The sequence below is a fragment of the Rhinatrema bivittatum genome, chromosome 3, assembly GCF_901001135.1.
Source record: "Rhinatrema bivittatum chromosome 3, aRhiBiv1.1, whole genome shotgun sequence".
Lineage (NCBI taxonomy): Eukaryota > Metazoa > Chordata > Amphibia > Gymnophiona > Rhinatrematidae > Rhinatrema > Rhinatrema bivittatum.
Window position 1 is genome coordinate 264,456,918 of NC_042617.1, and position 26,793 is coordinate 264,483,710.

The 26,793-nt window shown below is 42.9% G+C and overlaps 1 protein-coding gene across 1 annotated transcript in view; it reads left to right on the plus strand.

The window, feature by feature from the left end:
* The window catches only part of LAMA2 (laminin subunit alpha 2), a 1,492,466-nt gene that overhangs the window by 232,175 nt on the left and 1,233,498 nt on the right, over positions 1-26,793 (plus strand). Inside the window, 1 exon segment of the mRNA XM_029596813.1 lies at positions 22,806-22,976. Within this exon segment, the coding sequence (XP_029452673.1) occupies positions 22,806-22,976 (171 nt within the window).

The window sequence follows — 26,793 nt, forward strand, 5'->3', positions numbered from 1 at the left end:
GGTCCAGTGCTGTGTAACTTCTACTATGGAAGAGGTGTAAGTAAAAAAAAAAAAAAAGAACCATCCCTGAGAGGTTTCAAGGAGTAACTGGGAGTTTGGAGGACCTAGCTCTACACTGGATGTATTGATGAAACTGGTCATGGTGTGGATGTGCACCAGTTATAAAGTTCCACCATTTGCCTGACTCATACCTGGATGTGCATGGCTGTGCACACCCAGTGGTAAAATACTTGCACACCCTTGCAAATTTTGGTGCTTCTTAGAACATTGGCCTCTTAGCCTGAGGTCTAGAAGGCCAGCAACAGCCAACTACTATATTTGAGTCAGGAAACTGGGGATGAGATTTTCACATGAGGTACTGTATTGCCTGGCAAATGCTCACTCAGGAAACAAAACATACTCTGAAAACGTGGGTCTGGATTCTGGACAAACAGATGCAGCTGCTATAATCTTTAAGTACTTTTCAGTAAACATAATCTTTAAAATTAAATCCACATTTTCGTAGTGTCAAATTGCTTTTCTTACACAAAGATCAAAATACTGTTGAGTCAAAAATATTCCTTTTTCAAGTACAATTTCACTTGACTTAAAAGAACAGAGAAACAAAATAATTGTGTTAACAAAAACAAGCCCTTAAGAAGCTAATAAGCTAGAAGGACAATTAGTGTGAACCAGGACAAACAGTACTCTTCAATTTTCTTTGTCTGGAAAATACATTTGAGGTCACTTTTTCCAAGTCTGCAGGCAAAATTGTGTCTGAGCAGTTTTCTTTTTAAATGGGACTTATTTTCAAGTTTTCTAATACCCTTCATGCACATTGTAGATCTGGTACATCGTATGGTTCAGGCTCCCTGCTGTGCCCAGCTGGAAAGCATTCACGGCAACACTTGTTTTGTTTGTTCCAATTTTTTTTTTCTGTCTATCCACTGCTTTTCCCAGAGACTAATAACAGTTACATCCTACAAGATACAAATGTATATATTTATTTATTTGTTTATTTATCTTTTTTTTTTCCTGCTGGAAATTCTCGGAAGAGCTGCAATTTGCATGATGCTTTTTAGGTTTCTTTGAGAAGGGGTTATGTTTTTTTTTTAAAAATAAAATATAGTTGTTTCAAACAGCTTTGATTCCTTATATTAACATTATAAACATGGAAGTAGAACATTTTAGTGCAAAAAATCCATTATACTTTAAAAGGGTCATTGTCAAAGCCATTTCTATGGGTAAATGTGTAAATGAGCTTTTTAAAAATGTGCCTGCCCTACATGCGGGTGAAATGTGCCTTGGGCCTGTAGGCGCACAACTTTTCCTGCAGCGAGCAGAGGGGTTTGCACTTATGCACATGGATCTGATTTTCAAAAGCATGCCTGTATTTTTCCCACCATATGCACACATTAGCAGGTGTAAATGTGTGCAGGCAGTTTTATGGGCTCATTTTCAAAGAGAAAGTATGTGCGTGCTTTCCATTTAAAAATTAGTATGAAGTCTAGTGATTTAAAAAGTGCCTGCAAACTTTATAGAAATGTGGCAATTATAAAATTACCCTCCCTAGGAGCAGCACTGTCTACACTATTCAGAATGTTAGTTTATCTTTTTATTGTGGAATGGCACGTGGTAGAATCGGGATTAGCATGCCCATATGTGTACCTACTTAAAATTTGGTGCACTTGACCAGGCTATTTTATAACCTGCACACATATATGCATGCAAGTTATAAAATAGCCGCATCCCTGGGTACAGGCCAGCAGATGCCTGCAAACGTGCGCTCACGCACTAGTTTAAAAGTTACCATCCCTGTTCTCACAGCTGTTAGTCATATGATGTGTGTAAGTGTAAGAACCATGAGCCCACTAAGGCCTAACTTCTGATTATACCCTTTGCCAGATATACTTGGGTATTAGTTCTGTGAGAAACAAAATTGAAGATTGCAGGGCCTCACAGGCTCTACTAGCAGAAGAGGTGGGAGCTATCATTTTGGCAGATTTGAGCATCTCAGGACAATGGTGGGAAAAGGGTTGAGAGGGTAGGTAAAAGACTTGGGATGGAGGGAGTGGGGAGTTAGTTTAGGATGCATAAGGAATTCTGTGTGTGCATATATCTAAATTGGATACAGTGGACCCTTGGCTTATGAACTCAATTCGTTTGTGAGGGCTGATTGTAACTCAAGTTGATCGTAAGTCAAGACTATTTATCCCATAAGAAATAATGGAAATACCAATAATGCGTTCCAAACCTCCCAAAGCACCCCTTACCTAACTTTTTCATAATAAAAAAGGGTTATATAATGTGCATAATTACAAGAAACACCTATAATTTTCCTAGTGTACTCACCAAAAGGTTATAAAATGTGCCTAGCCTACCAGAAACAACAATTTCATACTGTACTCACCATTCAAGTTGACATCTTTGGCTTGCAGGAAGGGAGGAGGGGGAGGATGAAATGGAAGGTGGTTATTGTTTGGAAGGAGAGTCGCCTTCCATAAGAACAACAGGAATCTGGCTCTCCGGTGTCCTTTCTCTCCTTGGGAGAGTCTGTAGCCCACTAGGATCTGCTTCTGGCTCACTAGGTCTCAACCTTTTCCGAAATAAAAACTGGTCTAAGGTTGACTGTTTCTGTCTTTTCTTCAGCACTGTTCTGTAGTATGACATGACATTATCATTAAGCAAGTGAATGCAATGATTGGCTTTTTCTCTGTTTGGGTGGGTCTTCTCTACAAATGTTTGTAGCTCTGTCCATTTTTTCAGGATTTCCTTTATTTCAGTAGAGGAAATTTATTTATTTATTTTACCAACATTTGATCTGAGATATCACATCTGTTTACATTCAGGTACTGTAGGTATTTCTCTATCCCCAGAGGGCTTACTAAGTTTTGTACCTGAGGCAATGGAGGGTAAAGTGATTTGCCCAAGGTCACAAGGAGTGACAGTGGAACTTGAACTCTGGTCTTGTGGTTTGTAGCCCACTGCTCTAACCACTAGACTATTCCTCCTTCCTAATTTGTTGCACTGATTGTTGATCCTCCCCCTCCTCTTCAGAAAGCTCCTCAGCTGCCATTCTCTGTTGCTCACTCAGAAGTTCCTGAAGTTCCTCTGTAGACAATTCCTCTGCATGTTCCTCCATCAGTTCCTCAACATCACCACTACCTGCAAGCCTATGGACTCAGTTATAGTGACAATGTCATCAACCACAGGGTCAGTTGCAGGCTCAGGCTCCTCTACAAAGTCTTCAAAGTCTCTCTCCTCTATAATTTTAGGCCACACTTTCTTCCAGGTGGATCTCAGTATCCTTAGAGAGACATTGGCCCAGTATTCTCTATTAACCCCACACAGAAAGGATGTTGTAATGTTCCTTCCAGAATTCTGTCAGGGTTAAATCTGTATAAGAACATAAGAACATAAGAAAATGCCATACTGGGTCAGACCAAGGGTCCATCAAGCCCAGCATCCTGTTTCCAACAGTGGCCAATCCAGGCCATAAGAACCTGGCAAGTACCCAAAAACTAAGTCTATTCTATGTTACCATTGCTAATGGCAGTGGCTGTTCTCTAAGTGAACTTAATAGCAGGTAATGGACTTCTCCTCCAAGAACTTATCTGAGACCATCTGGAAGCATTTATCTGAGACCATTTATCTGAGACCATCTGGAAGCATTTCTGGAACAGTTCCTTGGTGTATAGCTTCTTAAAAGTAGCTATAACCTGCTGGTTCATAGGCTTCCATAGAGGTGTTGTATTAGGTGGGAGGAACTCTACTGTGAGCCATGGGAATTCTTCAGCCAACTCTTCTTCCAAGTCTTGTCGGTGAGCAGAAGCATTGTCCATGATGAGGAGAGCCTTGAGTGGTAACCCTTTGTCCTCTAGATATTTCTTAACAGTAGGACAGAAAACCTTCCTGATCCACACCAGCGGTCCGGTCAGCCCAGGGACTCTGATGGTGGTTGAGGGCTGCGGCGGATGCATCCTGCCCTACACCGAGCTTCTGCCACTGGCGAAGCCTTCCCAGCATGGCCGGGGCCATCCGGCTTCCTCTGCTTCCCGGTAGCCTTAGGCATGTGCGTGCGCCACTCATTTCCACTTAAAGGGACCCTGCTGGGAGGTGCCCTGGCTCTACTCCCTTGACCACGGCCTATATCTAGGCAAGGCCTGCTTCCAGATCTTGCCTTGGCTTCCTGGCTCCTGCTCCAGTTTTGGAGGATCCTGTTCCAGTACTGAGCTCCTGACCCATTGGACCCTTGAACCTTAATTGGACCACAGACCATGAGATTCACCGCCTAGCCTGACCCATGTTTGGACTACGGACTATGAGACTCACCACCTGCCCTGACTCATGCCGGGACCACGGACTATGAGATTCGCCACCTGGCCCTGACCCACGCTTCCACCGGGACCATGAGACGCTCTGCACCTGAGACCCCACATAAGTCAAGCTGGTCCCGGTTCCCATGAGCTCAACCTGCGGGGAACGAGGGCTGGTAATGGTGAAGCCCCAGCGGGGTCTCTCCCCAGCCTCACCAGCTGACGGTGGAGACCTGTGGGACTCCTCCTCACAGGTAGTGCCAACTCCCCCTCGGCCCAGGGATCCACGATCGCAACAGAGATGACTCAGAACTAATGTCAAGATATATTTCTTTAAGGAGAGGTTGGAGGATGCCTGGAATTCCCTTCCAGAAGAGGTGGTGAAGACAAAAACAGTAAACAAATGCAAAAAGGCATAGGATAAACTCTCTGGATCCCTAAAGGCTAGAGTTGGAATAAAGAAAAGGGTGCATGGGGGTAACCAGCAAGGAGCGGCAGCTGCTACTCCAAGGCACATTGATTACTACCCTTAATCAATTATTTTATATTATTTTGACACAACTGCAGCATCACTCTTTACTTTGACGGGGGGGGGGGGGGGGGGGAGAATTAGATTCAGATGACAACCAATGCTAGGCCCTGACTTTTATGGTCCAAGGTACCGATATGCAAACATTAGTGAAAAGTGCCGGATTGCTTCTATGGCCAAGTCCAGAAGCAAAGCATGTTCAAACAACAGCATTGTATGAATTATCAGGAAGGCTGCTCACCCTGGGAAAATATTGCTAGCAGTAACTTTGTAATTGGTTTGTCTGTTGTATGGTTTTGATTTTTTAAATTACTACCCTTAATATAAGGCTTGGGGGTAACCTGCTTGGAGCTGCAGTTACTATAATAAGGAGCTTTGTGGGCAGACTGGATGGACCATTTGGTCTTTTTCTGCCGCCATTACTATATTACTGTGACTCTGACAGTGCTACCTAGCTGAATATCTTTTAAAGGTAACCGGTTAAGTAGCACATTATCTGGCCAAACAAAGCTGGATAACTAAATAACTTATTTTTAGTTATCTGGCTACATGTAGCTGATAACTTTAGCCTAGTATATTCAGCAGGATGTTTATCCTGCTGAATATGCTAGGCTATATTAGAAAAAGTACAGAGAAGAGAAACAAAAATGATTAAAGTGTTTCAACAACTCTCTTAAAAAGAAAAGCTGAACAGGTTAGGGCTCTTTCAGCTTGGAGAAAAGACAATCAAGGGGGAGATGATTGAGGTCTACTAAATCATGAGTAGGACGGAACAGATAAATAGGGAACAACTTTTTACATTTTCAAATAACACTAGGATGAGGGGACACTCCTTTAAGCTAACAAATTAGAAAACATATATATTTTTTTACTCCTGGGGGAATTCTGCACAACTAGACAGCGCAGATCTTGTATAGAATGTTCACATTTTCTGCTTAATTTAGTGGCAGATAGGTGGGGAGGCAAACGGTACTTACTTTCAAGGCCCATCGAGCAACTGAGAGGTTGTTTTAGCATCAGCATGAGCAGCTGAAGGAGGCACGTGATATCATCAATGCTGGCCATGGAGGCAGGAGGAAGGCAGGCAGGAGGAATCATTGTCATCTGAGAGGGAAGGAAGTTGTTTTTCTGGTGCTACCCTTTCTTACGTTGAACTGGAAGCATTAAGAACTGTTTCCAGTAAAGGCATCCATCTGAGTGAAGTGAAGATCAAGGGAAGAGGACATCTGGAGACCCCAAAGGAGTTTCCACCCTGGGGATGCAGGACGTTACTGTTAGGATTCGTGGGTTTCGTGGACCCTTGGCCCGAGGTGGAGGTTGATGCTACCTGAGGGGGATGGGCCCCACAGGTCCTCACCATCGGGAGGCGAGGTCAGCTGCAGCAGGGGAGAACGTCCTGCGTCACTGCCACGTGATCACAGGTACCTGCACTGAGATATACTGTGAGGCGCCCCGAGGAGCAGGATGGAGAGGCACAGTCAGAAGGTGTCACAGTACTTAGGCAGGGCTGAAGGTACGATGTACCAGAGAAGGAAGCCCCAAGGCAAAGGTGTGATGGGCAGGCCCCGAGGAGCTCTGAGCACGGACACAGGATCTCTGAAGAAGTAATGCAGAGACTGTCCCGAGAGGGCGGGACAGCGCATCAATAGAGTCTCTGGTAATGACGTAGAGGCTGCCCCAAGGAGCAAGGAAGCGTAGCGTCAAGTCTCTGATGTAGTGACATAGGCTGCCCGAGAAGCAAAGAGCTTAGAATAAGGCCACTGGTGTAATGAGGTGGAGACTGCCCCAAGGACCGGGGAAGTGTAGAGTCAAAGTCTCCAGTGTAGCAGAGTACAGGTCGCTCCGAGGAGCGGGGAAGCATAGAGATGGGATCTCGCTTCTCTGAGGAGTGGAGAAGTGAGTCGGCAGGACCTTTCGTGAGTAGCACAGGAGCTACCCCGAGGAGTGGGGAAGCCTGGAGACCAGGTCTCCCGAAGGAAGCGCAAGCAGGCCCCCGAGGAGTGGGTACCCGAGCCAGAGTCCAGATCAGCAAGTAGAGATCCAATGTAGGAACCACAGGTCCGGAGACACAGAAACAAGCACCAGTGAGGAGAAGGAACTCGTTGCCAAGTCAGTTTGCATAGGCCAAAGGAAGTGCTTAAATATCCCAAGGTGATGATGTCATCAGTCGGGGATGGTCCAGAGATTCCTGCCAATGGTCCTTTAAATAGAGAAGAGATGGCATGCTCACACCTAGGAAGGCCCAGAGTTGAGCATGGTCCGGCAGTGTACCAGCCGCCATGTGGAGCAAGGAGGGCCAGGAGCAGTGTGGCGACAATGGCTGGCCAGAGCCACGAGTTCCCCTGGAGTGGAGGGCCAGGAGCAGTGTGGCGACAATGGCTGGCCAGAGACACGAGTTCCCCTGGAGTGGAGGGCCAGGCATGGCAGGATGTGAGTTGGGTCGACCTCGGATGGCTGCGGCCAACAGTCATAACAATTACCAGGTTGGAGATCAGGGGTACCCATGGATCTCAAGTACTGTGGGAAGGGGATTCATCCATACCTAGGATATCCCAGCCAACTTGGAATAGTTATCGTCATTCCACTCCATGGAGGATATGCAAGTCCCAGACCCCTTGTACTGAAGGATACCTCCACAGAGGTACAGATACTTTAAATCTGTACTCCCATATGAATGAAGAATGTGGATGCAACTGGACAAGTCATTATTTTCTCATCTTAATTCTTTTGCAATCAATCACAGCAAATGTTTTTTGAACACTCATTCAGTGACTCCAGCCTATTTTGTTAGTGTACCTACCCCAAAGAGCCATAGTAACACACACAGAAGGGATTCTACCCCAGCCCTGAGCCTTGAAGGATATCCTTCCCCCCAAGAGACAAGAACTCACACCCCAGGGCAGCAAGGACTAGTAACTGTAACATTGGGGCTCTGCCTCTGGATTTTTATGACCCACTAAGATTCAGCCCATATACTGAATTGGGGTTACAGATGGATTTTATAAGAGTTTGGAGAAGTTCTTGGAAGAAAAGTCCATAAATAGTTATTAACCAGGTGACTCAGAGAGACCCATCACTTATCATAGGGCATGAGCAGCAAGACACTGGATTTACTTTTAGGGTTTGGCCATTTTCGGGTATAGAATGCTGGACTCGATGGACCTTTAGTCTAACCCATAAAGGCTCTTCTTATGTTGTTCTCCCTATACAGAAGAAAAGAGATGAGAAGGGTTTTCTATGATATATAGCTCACTTTCCCAGTGTAACCAATGAACACGATGGCCAGCTTTTAACTTTAAGAAACATTTTATTTTAAAGCAGGTGGTCATATTTTGAGGCAGCGTTATGTGAGTATGTGTGATAGGGATAGCCAAAATGGCATGGCAGAAATGGAGGGCTTGTGTGGGACAGATGAAGCTCTGGTTGATATTGTCCCCACTCTTTCTGTCTTGCCTGGCTCTGTATAGTATTTTGTCAGATGTGGAGAGGTTCAGCACAGATTTTTCTGTGTGAGGGAATGATGTTATTTTTCCATATGAAGTGTCAACTTTGTATCTTATTAGTAGGAGAACTGTCAGTCAAGTAAAGTGAAAGCAGAGTACATGGACGGGAAAGGGACTTTGTGAATACTTTGTGACAGCTATTTATCATGCTCTGTACATTCTTAAGGCAGAGGAGTTTTGTTTCTGATAGGAAATGAATTTTTCTATGTTTGTTTATTTATTGAGGCTGCAATATTCCCCATTGCGTCATATTCAGCAATGGCATCTAAATATTTGAGAGCACATTTAAATGAGTGTGGTGACTGCAGTATGGGCAAGCATGTTTCACCTCTTGCCTTTCGTTTGCACTGATCCCCTATTGTGAGCATGCTCTGTGCACTTCTTTCATTTTGTTCCAGACGTGGCTAGCTGGGGGGACCCCTAGGTCAGGTTTGAGGACCTCTGCACTAGGGAATTCTTTCCTTCAAAACTCCCTTAGGGTGTACTATTTAGAGATGCTCTCACCCTGGTTCTTTCTCTGCATTGGAGCTAAATCTCCTCTCTCTAATTCACTATCTGAGGTTCTCACTCTCATCCTGAGAGTCCTCCTTGGACTCCAAGAAGAGAGGCCTGGGAACTCCAACCTTGAGTCCCAGCCACCTTTGTAGAAAGAACATAGCCCAGATTGGGCTCATGAGTGTTTTTTTTTTTTTTTTTTTAAGAAACACTTTCCCTGCAAGGTACTTCCATTCAGAAGATCTGAAAACCATTACACTCCTATTCTCTGACCTCATGCTGCAGTGTCCTTGAGACAGTGCTGCAATAAGTCTTTATACCATATAGCAAGTAAAGACAATTTTCTGTCGCAGAAGTTAAAATATATATATGAACAGGCAAACACTGCAGTAATTTCTTTAAAAGAAATATATTTGGCGATTATAACCTATATGGCTGTTACTTAATGCATTTTGATGTCCTCCTCTATGTTCTGATCAATTTTGCCCAACCTCTGTGCGCAGAAATAATGGTTAACTTAAAATAATACCAGGTGATACATTTTATTGGACTAAAAATGCATTCCCTTCCTGAATTTCAAACAGAATAAGCATAAGATAGCATTCCCAGAAATGCAAGTGAATCATAAAACGCATTGCAATTAGGGATGTGCAGACAAAAAGTTTATGTTCATAAGTCCATAAGTCGAAAAGGGGGGTCAATTTCGGTCAATATGGACATATGGAGACTTCCATAAGTTGAGTCTATGTCCATACGTGCACCGGTTCCCTAAATAAAAATTTAAACCCCTCACCCTCCTTAATCCCCCCCCAAGACTTACCAAAATTCCCTGGTGGTCCAGCGGGGAGTCAGGAAGCCATTCCTCTATTCCTTTGCGAGGAGCACGTGACGTCCGCGTCACGTCGGAGTGACGCGGCCGTCACGTGGTCCACCGCGGTTCCGCTCCCGGACCCCTCGTTGGACACAAACGGAACTTTTGGCCATCTTGGGGGGGGTCAGGAGCTATGTTGAATAAGTTGGAAATCCGATCGTTTTCGCCTCATCACTTTTTTAAGTTAAAAAAAAAAAAAAGTAGCGTTTTACATATAAGTTCAAAACGAATGCACACCCCTAAATGCAATGATAATATGAACGAGAAGGGGAGTGTGATGTGTTAGAGTGATAAGAAGATAGTGAGTCAAGGAACAAAAAGGAGTTGAATTAACACAAATTTGAAATTCGTGAGCAGTAGCACAGGTCTTCAAGATTTCAAACCTGGCTACTGGCCAGTCATGCGTGATTCTTATATATTCATAATTCAATCATCTTAAAAGAAAATCAGTGTAAAGGGGACAGTATATCTCATATCTACTTACCCGAAGCTTGGATAGGAAATGGCTGAGCAATCATGCTGAAAACTGAATTAAAATCCCAAGTCTAAAAGGGCTTAATAGAGACCTGGGATTTTTTTCTAACTCAGTACCAGTAACAATTTTATTGCCTCTCTCTCACCTTCTTATAACATTCATGTAACCCTACCTAGGGTCACTAACAGGTTCTAGAAGATTACTGGATGGTTCCTGCTGTCCAGGGATTTACCCAAAGTTTTGGGGGTTCTGTGTAGGATGCAGAATTCTTGCCTTCTGCAAGCTTCCTCTGCAAGGAGGGGTGCTAAGGGGGGGTGATGTGATGCTTGTTCTAGGAGTGAGAAATACATAAGAGACGATTAGGATGATGTTAAGGGGAGGTACATTTCCCTCCACGGGGAATGGGGTTAGTCAAAGTCTACATAAGATGCCCCCTGAGATCTGTGAGCTATTGTCTTGTGGGTCCTGAGAAGAGACCAGGCTTGTGAGGCATCCTGAGATTTCTGAAGAAAAGAACAGGAAAAATTCTAAGCTGAAGAAAAAGGGTTTTGGTAGCCCACTAGAGGGAGGTCACCCTGTCTGCCAAAAGGTTAACGCCTCTTCCAGGAAAGTTCTAAATGTGATGCTGCCCTGAAGACTTGGGGCTAAAGGGGTTGTGTGAGTGGGATTTTTCCTGCTCAAAAAAGAGAGGGAACTTTCTGAAATCTGTTTTGCCTATTGGACGGTGTCCAGCTATTCAACTCAAGATTCTGTTGTGGTTTTCTGCTGTCTTGTCATTTGGATTTACAAATAACATTATTCTTTTTTGGAACCAACTAAAGGTGTGAACCTCGGACTTTATTGTGTGGTGGGTCTTCCCTTGGGCCTCCCACAGACAGTCTGGTCCCCAGTTGGCGATCCCTGCTGAACTTCATCTGATCCCAGGGCTGCAGCAGTGGCACTCGCATCCCTCTGCAGTCTCTGAAGGTGACCCAGAGGAAAAGGGGGCTTACACAAACACATCATTCTCCTCTTTCCCCTTCCGACTATTATTGGAATGTATTTTATGGTTCACTTGTATTTTCTAGCAATGCCTTATTTTGCTCATTCTGTTTGGACTGAAGAAAGTAGTGTCAGCTCCCAAAAGCTAGTCAAGAAATGCATTATAAGAACATAAGAAATTGCCATGCTGGGTCAGACCAAGGGTCCATCAAGCCCAGCATCCTGTTTCCAATAGTGGCCAATCCAGGCCATAAGAACCTGGCAATTACCCAAACACCTAGAAGATCCCATTGTTAGTCCAATTAAAAGGAATAATATTATTATTATTTGTTAACCTTTTTTCTGTGCATTCAAGTGGACTAGCATGACAACTACACTACTTTAACCAAACATTTGTGAAATCTGGGGAACTTATGAAACATATACTAGGGATCTGCAATCAGAAAATTTTTATTTTTTTGGTTCATTTCACTGTTTTCGTTCATTTTGTGTTCTTTTGTTTTCATTACACTTTAATTTAGTACACACTAAATCAAAACAGCATGCACTAAAAAATTAATACACATGAATTTTTTTAGTACACACTAAAAAACAAAAACAAATTAAAAGCATGCATTTCCTTATTATATACTATCTGTAATAACTGGTAAACAGGAAACAAATTCAACATTTACTTTTCCTTGTGAATTGCTTCATACAGCTCTAACTGCCACATCCAACCATGGATGTCATTAGACATCGCCTGACTGCTTCTGTAGGGAGTGTGGCTCAGGTCAATGTAATTATTATTACTATCCAATTACAATGCACAGAGGCACAGGGAGGAAACCAAATTGCATAATATATAAACATGGTGACCCTCCCTATCACTGTGTAATGGAATTAGTCAATTTCAAACCTTTGTTCCTGTGTTTAATCCCATTTGTTCCAGTTTATATAGTACTGGCCAAAAATGGGATGTGGTCAGGAAGTCTGGAAATATCATTTCATTGCAGTTCTAATGTAACAACAGCAAATAATATTGGCAAGGAATATTGAAAGTCTGAAAGGATTTCCTAGCAGTAAAATCAGGTACTACCCTGCCAGGATAAAGCTTGGAAAGCAGCAGGAACCTAACAAAATTACATTATTAGGCATGACTGGTAACATAGCAACACAGTAAATGACAGCAGACCAGTTGGCCTATCCAGTCTGCCAAGTTATTCCTGTCCACACTGCAAGGATATATATCCTAGTTTCCAGTTGTACAAGCTTGATTACTTGTATGATATCACTTCTTATCCAAATCAGATTTTGTTGTACTCATTGGTTTATCTACCATCTTGGGCAGATGTGCATACAATCCAACACCCAGTTCCTCCTCAGCCCTTTCAACAGATTTTACCACCAAGATTTGTAAATCTAAAACAGCTATCAAAACTAGTGAGGCAATTGCTCAAATATCAGGCCTCCTAAATCTTCTGAGTGGCAGATTAAATTTAATGTGGAAAAGTGCAAAGTGATGCACACTTGGAAAAATAATCCTAAATACAAGTACACAATGATGGGTTGTGCGTTGGGGGTTACCACCCATGCAAAGGACCTTGGAATCTTTGTGGACAATACATTATAGGGATTTGCAGCTAGAAAAAAAACATTTTGTTAAAGTCATTTTCTTCTTTAATTTGGTTTGTTTGTTTGTTTAGATTTGTTTTTGTTTTATTTTTGTTTTTTAATTAGAGTTCACAATTTTGATTTATTATGCATTAAATTGATAGATATACTATGCATTCCTTTTTTATTGCACACTAAAAAGGAAAATGAATAAAAACAAATGTGCATCCCTAATATATTGTAGTCTTCTGCTCAGTGTGCAGAGGTGGTTAAAAAAGCAAATAGAATGTTAGGAATGATTAGGAATGGAGAATAAAATGGAAAATATCATATTATCTCTGAAGCGGGATGCAAAGTAAACTTTTTTTCAGGATCCAACAAGAACTTTTGTCACCATCCTGATCCAGGAGCAGTTCTGATTGTGGGACACAATATATTTTTAAATAGAAATAGTTCTGGTTCCTTGGCTCAGGTATACAAAACAGATGCTGCTCGAAATCCATGTCAGCCTGATACAAATAGTTTAAACTAGGAAGAAGGGAATAAGCCTTGATATGGTTCACAGTCCCTGTGTGGAGTTACTTTAGTTCTTGATTCAGCAGAGCCATTGCTGAACTGATTTGTTGCAACACACCAGTGTGTCACCAAGCACACGCACACTCCCCGGTTCCCCTGCTGGCCCAGCTGCTCCCCCTGCCCCAGCGAAATGGGAACTCTTCCTCTGCCTGGGCTTAAAATGCCGATAGTCTGGGTGGAATGTGGCAAGAGAGCTGAAGTCAGTGGCACCAGCATAGTCTCTTCTTCCTAGCCCCGTGGCCCGGAAGAGGAAGTGCACGTGGGAAGAAGAGAACATGTTAGGTAAAGTGCATGCAGCATCTGCCAAAGAAGAGCAGTGCGGCCCGGAGCAAAAAGAGGAGCATTGTCAGCCCCCTGTGGTCGTAGGGACTCCTTTCTCAAGGCCACAAGGCTGGAAGAGGAGGTTGTTGCTACTGCTAGTTTGGTAGGGAGTGAGTGAGTGAGTGAGCGAGCATATGTGTTTGAGACTGTGTGTGGGTGTGTGTGAGACAGCATGTATGTGAGTAATTGAGAGCCTGTGTGTGTGATTGAGATCCTTTGTGCGTAAGAGACAGCATGAATGTGTGAGATTGAAAACCTGTATGTGTGAGAGAGAGCATGTTTATGTACGATTAAGAGCCTGTGGGGCAGATCTTCAAACATGCGCGCGGGCTAGATTTGTTCGCTCAACCTGGCGCCAACAAATCTACGCCCGATTTTATAACATGCGCACGCTGCTGCGCGCATGTTATAAAATCCCGGGTCGGCGCGTGCAAGGGGGAGCACAATTGTGCAACTTGCGCGTGCCAAGCCGTGCAGGCTTCCTCCGTTCCCTCCGCCCCCCACCTTCCCCTCCCTTCCCCTATCTAACCCGCCCCCCAGCCCTATCTAAACCCCCCCTACCATTATTGTTGAACTTACGCGCGCCGGCCAGCTGCCTGTGCGCCATCCCCTGGCACGGCGACTGTTCAAGAGGCCTCTGTCCCAACCCCGGAACACCCCAGGGCCGACGCCATGCCCACGGCCCCGCCCTGGAACGCCCCTTTTTCGAAGTCCCAGGACATACGTGCGTCCCGGGGCTTGCGCGCCGCTGAGCCTATGCAAAATAGGCTCGGCGCACGCAGGGGCAGATTTTCTCGGGTTACGCATGTATGTTACGTGCATAGCCTTTGAAAATCTGCCCCAGTGTGTATAAAAGAGAGAGCATGTGTGCAACTGTGTGATTGAGAGCCTATGTAAGTAGGAGAGAATGTAATTGTGTGATTAAGTGCCTATGTAAGTGAGAGAGAGAGTGCATGTGTGTAATTGTGTGATTGAGAGCCTGTGTAAGTGAGAGAGAGAGAGAGTGCATGTGTGTGACTGATAGGGTCATTTATCAAAATGCTATAAGGTGTTTTCGCATGCATTAAGGGCTTATTGCATGCGAAAACACCTTTAACACATGTGTTAGCACCATAACGTATCGTGCAATGCAAATCAGAAAAAGAGGAGGAGTTAGGGGTGGGAATGGGCTGGATTTACCGTTTTGTGAAGCCCTATCGCATGGCTTTAATGCAGATTTTAGCTACACCTTTTTCAGTAGCATATTGCCTTCTCACTAGATAGGTATTTATATCTCTATGGGAGGCCCACCTAGTAACTCGAGGTGAGGTTTAGGTATTAGTGTAGGGGTTAGGGGCCACTTTGACATTCAAAGTGAGATGTACGAACAGAACAGTGCTATCTTGTGAAGATTTGATGACCTTCGGAGTGAGGAAACTCACTCAGAGATGAGATTTGTGCAATGTTCTCTCAACCTAGCTTGATGGACTCTCTACCTGGGTAACATCAAGCTAGATTGAGAGAACATTGCACAAATCTCATCTTTGAGTGAGTTTCCTCACTCCGAAGGTCATCAAATCTTCACAAGAGAGCACTGTTCTGTTTGTACGTCTCACATTGAATGTCAACGTGGCCCCTAACCCCTACACTAATACCTAAACCTCACCTCGAGTTACTAGGTGAGCCTCCTGTCTAGTGTTAGGGCATTATTCATTCTTGCTCTCTCTCTCTCTCCAACATCACAACTGTGATAAAACCCTATCACATGCAATATTTAGTGCATTTTCATAAAGCCAGGCCTGAGAAAGTTGGAAGCAATCCTTCTTCCTAGTTCACAACAATCTCAGGGCACCTGGAAATCTAACATTTCCAGGAATGGAGAGCAGAATATTTTTTTATCCTTATTATTTTTAATTATTGGGTCTTTGTGTCTGCTGTTTTGAAATATTTTATTGGTGTCTGGAAATTTTTTATATGAGTTTTTAATTATTGGATATTCCATTCATCAGCTGTTTTGAAATAATCTGTTCTTTTTGTTAATATGGTTTTACTGCTACTGATTTTATATTTCTTGATTTGTTTTATGAGAACTGGTGATGTTTCATTTTTTTCCTTTATTACACTGCATACAAAGACTCTTGTTTGTTGCAGTTTCCAGTTCGGTTTTTATCTGCATGCTTCTAGTTATGTTTTATGGTCTCATTATTCTTTGTTAGGTGAGGGTCAGCACATGTGATTCAGGTGAGGTTTTCTGCTGGCGTGTAATTTCTGTGTTGGGCTCTATAGCAGCCTGGCTTGGTCCGATTTCCTAATAGGAGGTGTATTGGTGCCTTAAGGCCTGGTGTAATATTTTCAGTGTTGCCTTTTCTTAGGTAAGGAGGTTACTGTTTTGAGTGCTGGAAGTTGGTGTTGTTCTGGTATACTGTTTACTATTTATATAATTTATGTTCAGACAGAGTACTTATCTTTCCCTTGTGTCATTCTTAACAATAAAAGTAATACGGGGTCTTTTTTTAAATTTCCGCCATAGATTGTAATGAGCAGTGTGTCACACATGTGAGTGTTGTCGTCAGGTGTGTCATGATGGGAAAAAGGTTGAGAACCACTGCTCTAGTGGCATCTTTCTCCCTCTCCTCCTCCTTCCTTCTGCAGAAGACCTATATAAGGAATAGCAGGATGGAGTTCTATGATTCAGCACTTGTCCTGGGAAACAGTGCATGCCCTTCTGGACTACTTGGTTTTGTATTTCAGGTTTCCTTTGCTCTGCTTGGGTTCCGTGATAGGGCACATTGTTCTTCCTGATCTTTTGTCCAGAGCTGTGTGATGTGCTTCCTTTCCCTCTAGGATATCACACAGTAGGACCACAAACAACTGTTTATTTTATTTTATTTTTTTTGTTTTGTTTTATTTCTGAGGTTATGGACTGCAGTTTGACTCTTGCCATAAATAGACCTATTTCCTGCTCCTCTTACACCAGGCATAAATTCTGTCTGCAAACCCTGTCTGTCTATGTCTGAAACATTGCACTAATCTTCAGGCTACAGTTACAGATAAATAAGCCCTTTGTTTTGTGAATTATTTACATTATAGGCTGCCTAGGCTCAGATGGAATAACAATGGGGATGCATGTCAATCAGGAAGCACTACAGCTGTTCCAGGATTCACTCCCATTCCCATGGTGTGTACAGTCACATACCGTGCAACCTTATTGTAGAAAGCAGTAAGTGTCAGCAAATCTCCTAAATAAATGCATTACAGGTATACCATTATAGGGTTTTAAAAGTTCTGAAAATGGATCATAATGCCGCAGCAAGGTGCAGATCCTTTGTCTAGCAAAATGCAGTCTTTCTTACTGGGAGATTGACTTGGCAGATTGGATAGGTTGGTAACTGACTATGAGCTATGCTAGATCAGTATGTTTAACATAGTCTTAAAGTGACAGGGGAGGCATTAGCACATTATTATTTTTTGGCAGAGGATAAATGCCCTATGACCAGTGAGAATAGCAATAAAAGTGACACAAACCTGCAGATACAGTTAGCTGATGTAAGAGAATGACCATTACAATACATTAATTTAATGGAATTATTTTTGCCTTGTTTATACAAGAAATCAAAGTTAAGACAAACCAGTGATGGGCTGGAAGTAGCTTCCAGGGGTTTGGGAGCCCCTGGTCAAATTATTGTATGCAAACAGAAAAAGTGCCTTGCTAAGTGGAGCAGAACAAGAGAGAGCCCCTTGATAAGATATTGACAGCGCATCACTTATGTTGTCCTGTTGATTGAAGAAGGAAATGAAGTTAGTTTTCCATGGTAGAGAGAAAAACAACAGAGATTATAAAGCACCAGGAGACTTTCAGATTATCAAAATTGCCTGATATGCCCCCTACCTTGTTCCTCTGTACCGTCGCTGCCATGCCTGATGGAACAACAGTTAGACTAAATGAAAATATTTTTCATAAAAAATGACAAAGCGGTTCACAGTGCCAGGAAAATGTTTGCAGTACCAAAAGAAAGGAAGTGTATGCTTTTATTCAGGAGTGTACTCCAACGTGAAATAAAACATTATGGAGGATACCCATTCTCAAGAAATAATGCAAGTGTTGATTGGAATCCAAATTGTTTAGCTTTTTGTATTGTGTTCATGACTGAGATTTTATGGAGAGAGTTATGCTGTGCAGTCTATTTTGTTTCGATTTCTATACTGATAAGATGTAATTACAATAGTTTGATAAAACAAAACTGTGGGTATTTTACCATAAAGGCCAATTACCTTATTTCTTGAGTCATGGCAATAGCCAAATATCTAGAGATACCTGGTCTGCTAGTGGCCTAGTGATTAGAGTAATGGGTGGGAAACCAGGGTTCAACTCCCACTTCCACACTCCATTCCTTGTGACCTTGAGTAAGTCATTTTATCTCCTATTACCTCAGATACCCATTTAAAGGTGAATTTTAAGACCCGCGCATGTGCGCACATGTGCGCGCGTTTGTTGGCTTGCGCACATGGACAAAGTGATTCTATAACACATGTGCGTATATGAGTGTATACTTGCGCCTGTTATAAAATCAGCTATACGCGTGTACATGTGTTCACAACTTTATATTGATGCGTGCATGTGCGCGCCAATGCCACCTTGCTTGCTTAAGTGGGAGGGATTTTAGTAGATACACGCACCACTGCAATTACCTGTTTCCCCAGTTCATTTCTGGTTTGCCCCAGTAAAGGAGAGGATTTCCTAAACCCCCTAGCTAACTTGCCTCCCTTTTACCCCATTAGCACCGACCATTAAAACCCCACTGACTAACCTAGTTTTTGTTATTTTATTACTTACACACCGTCCACAGCAGAAGTAAAGTTATATGTTAGGGGACACCAGCATGTGCAGACCTCATGTTGCAGACTCAGCCTGCCCATGCCTTGCCCCTTTTTTGAACTTTTTGATTTGTGCACGTACCAGGAGATATGTACTCGCGTGGTTTTTAACCAAGTCATGTGTGTATGTCCCGGCAGGCAACCAAGTCATGTGTGTATGTCCCGGCTTTGGCACTCATAGCACTTTTAAAATCTGCTAGTTAGATTGTAACTGTCTGGAGGAGGGACTTATGTGAATACTAATAATTCTCAGTGGAGCACAGGATTTGGTGAGAGAGGCAACGGTGGTGGGGCCGCTTGGCAATAGTGATCATAATATGATCAAATTTGTATCAATGACTGGAAGGGGGACAGTGTGCAAATCCAAGGCTCTCATGCTAAACTTTCAAAAGGGAAACTTTGATAAAATGAGAAAAATTGTTAGAAAAAAACTGAAAGGAGTATCTACAAAGGTAAAAAGTGTGCAAGAGGCGTGGTCATTGTTAAAAAAATACCATCCTAGAAGCACAGTCCAGATGTATTCCACACATTAAAAAAGGTGGAAAGGTAAAACGATTACCAGCATGGTTAAAAGGGGAGGTGAAAGAAGCTATTTTAGCCAAAAGATCTTCATTCAAAAATTGGAAGAAGGATCCAACAGAAGAAAATAGGATAATGCATAAGCATTGGCAAGTTAAATGTAAGACATTGATAAAACAGGCTAAGAGAGAATTTGAAAAGAAAAATGAATAAAAAAAACTCCAAAACTAAAATATTTAGTGTGAAAATCACTATTAACTGTGTGCTGAATGAAAAAATACTTTCATCATTTTGTTTTAAATGTGATACTTATTTATCTTCAAGGAGTGCCTTCTAGTCCTAGTACTATTTGAAAGGATAAATAACTGTTTCCTGTTTACCAGCCATCTCTTTTCTAGACTGAAGAGCCCTAATCTATTTAGCCTTTCCTTTTAGAGGAGCTATTCCATTTATTATTATTGCTGCCTTTCTTTGTATCTTTTCAAGTTCACTGTGTTCTGTTTGAGATGGAGTAACCAGAACTGAACACATTACTAAAGGAGTGATTGCACCATGGATTGATACAGAGTCATTATTATATTGCCTGTTTTATTTTCCATTCCTAATAATTCTTGATATTCTATTTGTTTTTTTGACCACTGCTATACTCTGGACTGAGGATTTCAAAGTATTGTCCTCAGTGATTTATAGATCCTTTTCCTTGCACTGCTATCTAGTAAGGAAACCAGCATTGTGTACCTATAGATTGGATTATTCTTCCCTATATGCATCATTTTGCCCTTATCCACATTAAATTCATCTGCTAGCTAGACACCAAATATCCCAGTCTTGCAAGGTCTCTTGTAATTCCTCATAATCAACTTGTAAACTAACAACTTTGAATAAGTTTGTGTCATCTGCAAATTTCATCACATCACTTATTCCTTTTTCCAGATCATTTATAAAAATATTAAATAGCACCCGTCATATTACAGACTCCTGGTGTTGTGTTTCTGCTCATGGGAGGGCCCCCGCTAGTGGCCTAACTCACCTCATGACTCCACCTAAGCCGCTGACACCACCTCAGCCTTGCCGCTGCGCCCTGTGGTGGGAGAGTCGCTGCCGATGCTGCCTGCTTCCTGTGTGACCTCTCGCCCACCTGATGCTGCTCCTGCTTTCTGCTCAGCCTGAAACATGGCGTGCCGCTGTCTGGAATTTAAAGGGACTGCAGCGTGAAAAACACCGTGGCCCCCTCCTGACGACATCATTGCTTCAGGCCTTTAAGAGGCCACTTTTCCCATTGCCCCAGGCTTTCGCAAGGATATTCTGTGGTCACCGATCCTTCAAGATCTCCTGTTGCATGTGCTTCCTGTTCCGAGTCATTGTTTCTGAGTCTAAGTCTTCAGTACAAGTCTTCCTTCCTGCATCCAGGTCTTCAGTCCAAGTCTTCAGAGTCTTGTCCAATTCTTCATCGCTGGTTCAAGTCTTCAGAGTCTCTTCCTTAGTTCCTGAGTCTGAGTCTGTGTTCCAAGTTCCTGAGTTTGAAATCTGAGTTCCGAGGTCCTGAGTCTGACTTCCAAGTCCAAGTTCCTGAGACTTGTCCCTGGTTTCTTGTTCCAGCTGCTTGTTCCAATTTCTGAGCCCTTGTCTTATTCCATCCAGCCATGTTCCTGTCTCAAGCCTTGTGCTTGTGTTCAGACTTTGTGTCTGTCTTTAAGCCATGTTCCTGTCTCAAGCTATGTTCCTGTTTCAAGCCATGTCCAAGACTTCAGTGTTACATCCAAGTCTCCAATGTCTTCTCCATGTCTCCAGAGTCACTGAGTCCTCTGCCTCCATCTGACCTCATGTTCAAACTGCTTCCAAGCAGAAGTCCGAAAGGGCTCTTGGAAGTGGCCGGACAGCTACCCCAGAGACCAGCATGGGTTGCTGGTTCTCAGTTCCTGGAGCGTGTTGGACGTCCAAGAGAGTTTCTGTTCCAAAAGGAGTGTTCCTATTTCAGCCAGCCTGTGCCCAGATGCGCTCGCCTGCCTGCCAGTGGCATGGACCAAGGCCAGCTTCGGAGTTGTGTCACGGCACAGGGACTCATGTTCTCGAGCGCCCATCTGCTCACAACACCTGGGACACTCTACTATTTATCTTTGTTTAGGGATGTGCATATTAATATTTTTTCTTTCACTTTCTTAATTCCTTTTTCAAGGATTTTTTGTTCATTTTTTGTTTTCAGGAATTGTATTTTTGCACTGTTTGCAAATGTTGAAACATTATTTCCCAAAATAAAAAACATACACAAAATGGGCTCATTCATTCAATTTTACATTTTTATTTCAAACAAATGCACATCCCTACCTTTCTTTATTAAGAGAAATGACCATTCATTTCTATTGTCCGTTTTCTTTCCTTTAGCAGTTACCAAGCCATAACAGGACATTACCTTCTATCCTTTGATGGGTCTCTCATGATAGACTTAATCAAATTTTTTATGAAAATCCAGATGAGACTATGTTAACCGACTCACCCCTGACCACATGTTTATTAAGCCCTTCAAAAAAAAAAAATCATAGCTTTGTAAATCAATATTTCCCTTTGCTAAATCCATGTTAGCTTTTTCCCATTAGCCTGCGTCTATTCAGATGGCCAGTAATTTTTGTCTCTAGAATAGCTTCTATATTTTGCCTGGCACCAATGTCAGGTCCATGTGTTCCTAGTTTCCTACATCACCCCGGAGCCCTTTTTAAAACTGAGCATTATGTTGGCCACCCTCCGATCCTCAGGTACCTTAGCTGATTTGAACTCTGGAGTGTATACCTTCCTGTCCCAGTGATTAATTTGTCAGTTTGCTCTAGTTTATCTTACCAGCTCACTGGGATTAGATTCAGTTCCTCACCCTCAAAGAATATTTCCCCAACAGCCTCTTCGGTAAAGACCAAAGGATTAATTTAGTTTTTCTGCTATGGCCTTGTCTTCTCTGAGCACTTCTTTAATCTCTTGGCCATCTACTGGTCCAACTGTCCTAACCATGCTGGCAGTCATTTGGTTTTCTAGCCGAGGTGCAAACTTCTAATCTGTGCAAACCCTCCTTTTAGTTTTCTCTAATTTCCTCATTTTATCATAGTCTCTCTTTTTTAAAGTAAATGCTACTGCAGCAGTTTTCCTTGATGTCCTCCTTCAGTGATTATGTTAAATTTGATTATGTCATGATTACGAGTGCCAAGTGGCCTCACCGCTGTCACCTGTCACTCCAGATCCTGAGTCTCAGTGAGGACTAGGTCTAGAGAATTCCCCTCTGTTGTTGGATCCAGGATCAGCACCTAGAAATGAAAAGAGTAGAAAGAGGAAAGGAAGCACAACACTGAAATGTCCTATATTACATGCACATAATGAAAAGGCAGCTAGAAATGGATATTCGCTCACTATACCAAATGTATGAAAGCACTGGGTTCTGTAATTTAGCTTTTCTTCTTGTGCAATCATTTTTGGGCAGCTACTCCGTCATCTTTTTTGTTGCTGTTATAGATTTACTATGACTACAAGTTAGTGTTTTGCAGCACAATCTGCAAGGTTAATAGCCAAGACAGCATTATCAATGACATCCCTTTGGCTTAATGTATAAGAAGACTAAAATGAAAAACAACCAGGTGCTGAATTGGCGGCAGCACATTATTTAACATTATGTTTACACAGCTGTTGACTATCAGGCCATCAACTCCTCGGCCTCAGGATCTCATGCAAAACTTTGACGAAAAGCTTGCTTGCAATTGCTCATTAGCTCCATCCTTCTCTTAACCTGTTTTTTTTCTTTTTTCTTTTCTTCCAGGCTTGTTTCCTGCACTGCTGAACCTGGCCACCAACGCTCGTATTACAACCAATGCAACATGTGGTGAAAATGGCCCTGAAATGTTTTGCAAGTTGGTGGAACACGTCCCAGGGCTGCCCGTGAGAAACCCCCAGTGTCGCGTCTGTGATCAGAGCAGCAGCAATCCAAACTGTATGTGTCCAATTTAATTTCGTTCTTCCTTCTCAGTTAAGATGCTCTTGAGGAAATACTTATTGCTTTAATAAACATGTCCCAGATCTTTCCTGTCTGATGCTTGCAAGATGAGCCACAAAATTATAGCTTGCATGGTAACTGCCTTCATTTTTTTTTTTTTTTTGCTGCTGAGAACCTGAGTCCCTGCTCTGTTGAAACATGCATCTCACTCAGAACAGAAATGTTACTGCAAAAAACATTACAAAATATTAGCTGGGATTAGGATGATCTGAAAACTCTGTCACTCAACTCTGCCAGTTGCTTGAATATTGGCTTGTGGGTATGGGTTTAGTACTTGTGAACCAAAATCCTAAAACATTTATCAAGGAGAAATACAGTTAAAATGTTAACAAAGTTTCCAGGTGTATCAGGAACTTTATAATTTGAAGTTTGCTTGTTCAGGACTGTCTTTTTCTGACTATGGATTGTAAAACACCTATTTAATGGGTAATTTTAAAACTACTCAGATTGGTGCATGCTATGCAGCTAATTTTTTTTTTTTTTTTACCCCCAGACTTTATACTAATTTTCAAAGGAAAAATACTTTTCCTTTGAAAACGATCCCATACCAAACAGCCACACACACTTTCACCTTTTAATTTGTGCAGGAAGGTTTTCCAAGAAAAATTAGGCACATGCTTTTGAAAATTAAAAAGTATGCACACATTAGCACACAAACCCTCCCTCCAAACCCACCACTGAGAAGGTGTCCCCTACTGTGGGTAAAAGTACAAGCACAGAGGCAGAGGGAGGCAAATTTTCAATAATCTGCCAAAATCACCAAACGTGCAGGTAAATACGCCCTCTGAGATTCATGCTAGTAGTTTATTAAGTGGGTGGTGGGAGCTGCACAGTTTAAAAAATACCATATGTATCTGCCTCGAAATTACATGCATATATTTCAATGCGTGTGTCTGTTTGTAATGTAGGTATACACTTTACCTATTTTTAAAAAGTGTATGCATAGATTTAAGCTTGTATAGAGACCTCTAGGTCTCTGCTAGCCTCAGTTTAGGCTAGGATTTTTTGTGGGGAGAGAGAAGAGTTTGCATAACCATTCCTGCATCTTGTCTGGCTTCATAAACAGTGCACTGTAAAAGCAGGCTGTGCAGGAGGAGCAGTGTGGATTTTGTTCTTTTGGTTTTGCATTCTGAGTCAGCATTTGGTATTTTTTTTGTTCAAGGAAGCTGGAGTGCTTCACAGTGTACCCCATTCTCGGGCCCCAAAGTCTGTTGCAAGGGAAGTGCATTTTGGAGTTTTGAATTGGAGAAGTGCTGAGGTGGTTGATCCCTATTTTTAGGCTTCACAGCCTGAAGGGATTGTCTTGGAGAAGAGAGTGTGTGTTTTCCTGAGCGTTTGGATTTCTTTCTTTGAGTCTGCTCCTGTCTGAGAAGAACTGTCACCCATGTCTTGGTGATGATAAGGTGATGCAATTTCTTCTGCCCAGCTAAAGACAGACAGTAGTGATCTGACAGAGATGAGAGAAATATTTTGGAGAGAATTTGATTCTTATTATTTTAGGAGGAATTTTGCCACCAGCTCCTACCCACAGAGGAGAGCTTTTTCTAAAATCAATCCAGTACTATGGAATGCTTTAGTTGCTGAGTATCGGTTACAAGATGATTTTAAATTGTTGAGAAACCAACTTAAATCATATTTATTTAAGGAAGCTTACGGTGTTTCATATGACAGTTTTATAGTTTAAGATTATTTATAATTCATATTTTAGTTATATTTTTATTTTAATTGTTTGAATGTATGTTTGTTTTAATATTTATGAATATTTGTTGTACTCCACACTGTTCAAATTTGTTTGTAAGCTGCGGATAACAAGTGCAGTAAATAAATAAATACAAATTATTTTGGAATTTGATCACTTTTAGGGATTTTCTAACACCAGAAGTCCAGTTTTTCCCCATCAGAGAGATCCCAGCCCCACTAGGAGCCCACTCTCTATCACTCAGGAGTGTTGGATCTTTACTTAGTGCTTGAGAAAAGAGGTCCCTTGGGACTGTTGATTTTTTTTTTTTGTGTGTGAAAAAATTGGAGAATTTTTGTTGTGGGTTAATTTTTTATTTCAAATGGGTTGCAGTCAATTTTTTATTGAACCCACCAGGGTGTCCAGTGTCTTTCTTCAGAGTCAAAGGTGCCCTAAAGCAAGGACATTGGAATAGTGAATACATCTGTGAGAGCAACCAAAGAGAGACACTGTGTTAGTGCCCACCCTATGAGCCTATGGCCCCGAGGTAAATCCTCCTCCCTGCCAGCATGAATCCCGGCACCCTGTGTGAGAAAAGTGAGATCTATGAGTAAAAGTGGCCCCTGGGACAACAGTGTGCCCCTGCATTACAGGAGGTCCCTGAAGAAGGAGTTGCAAGTGTAATATTTGTAACATGTGCACGTTATATCTGGAGGTATGTATTTTAGAAAGTATGGTCATATACTACTTATGAAAATACTTATTTGTGTGCATACTTGGAATCAACAGCTAACCAACTCCTCTGCCAGTTCACCTAGAGCCTCCAGTATTTCACCCTGACCCCACCTCTTAACCTACACCTCCCATCTAAAAACTGCAAACAAAAGAAAACTGTAATTTCAGTGTTAAGCACGCCGGCCGCAGCAGACCTGCGGCTCGGGCCCCTCACTTCTTTTCAAAGTAATCCAGCATCTGGTTCCTCATCTCTGGCGGCTGTGGGCTGCTGACTTCGTCCTCGGGCCGCCCCTGGGGCCTCCAGCTCTGCTGCAGCTCCTGATGCTCCGCGTGGCCCACGGAGAGACGCCATCCTGACCAGCGCCAAGCCCCTCCGTAGACGCGCGTGCACAGCTAGTCTTTAATTAGAGCCCGCAGCGGGAACCTGGCCGTGGCCCCAGAAGATGATGTTGGCAGAGCTCCGATATATAAGCCCGGGCTCCGCTCTCTCAAATTGCCTTTGCAATAGGTCCCCTCGCTAGTCGAGTACTCGTTGCCTCTTCAGTTCCTGGTTCCTGATCCTGATTGCCTTCGTTCCTGTGTTCCTGTTCCTTCACCTCTCCTTCGGATTGCTGACCTGGTTTTACCTCTGCATTGCCTGACTACTCCGTTTCCTCTCTCCAGCCCTGGACCTCTGCATCACCTGACTATGCCGTTGCCTCTCTCCAGCACCGAACCTCAGCCTTGCTTGCCACTGTTTCCAGACTGTCGCCAGCCCTGATCCCAGCTTGCTTAAAGACACCTCTTCAGCTTTTGTCCTGGTCATGGTTCATTCAGGCTTCGGCCTGCCCTTCCTCGGGCACCCTCTGTCAAACTGTGTTCCTATTGGCGCTCGGGTCTCCGGGACTCCGCCTCGTCCAATACAGACTGATACCTACACTAGTTGCTGCCTCTGGGCTGACCTCGATCCACCCGTTGATGATCACTGATGGAGGCCACCTAAGTCCAGCCGGCCACAGCACCCAAAGGCTCAACCTGCGGGGAATGAGGGCTGGTATTGGTGAAGCACCAGCCGGCCTCTGTCCGTTAGCCCTTTCTGCCTGCTGATGGTGGGGACCCATAGGATCCCTCCTATGGATAGCGTCAACCCCACCTCGGCCCAAGGGTCCACCTCTGGCGCAACATTCAGTTCTAAGACACAATTAGTAGGTATAGAATTATCCTAACAAGTTCAGAAAAATAAGCATGTGTACCTTTACAAAATAGCAACTGGTGCATGTATATTTGAATCCCACCCTGAAATGCCCCTAAGTCACCCCTTTTTTCCCTGTTAACTTTTATGCCCGATCTCGCAAGTATATG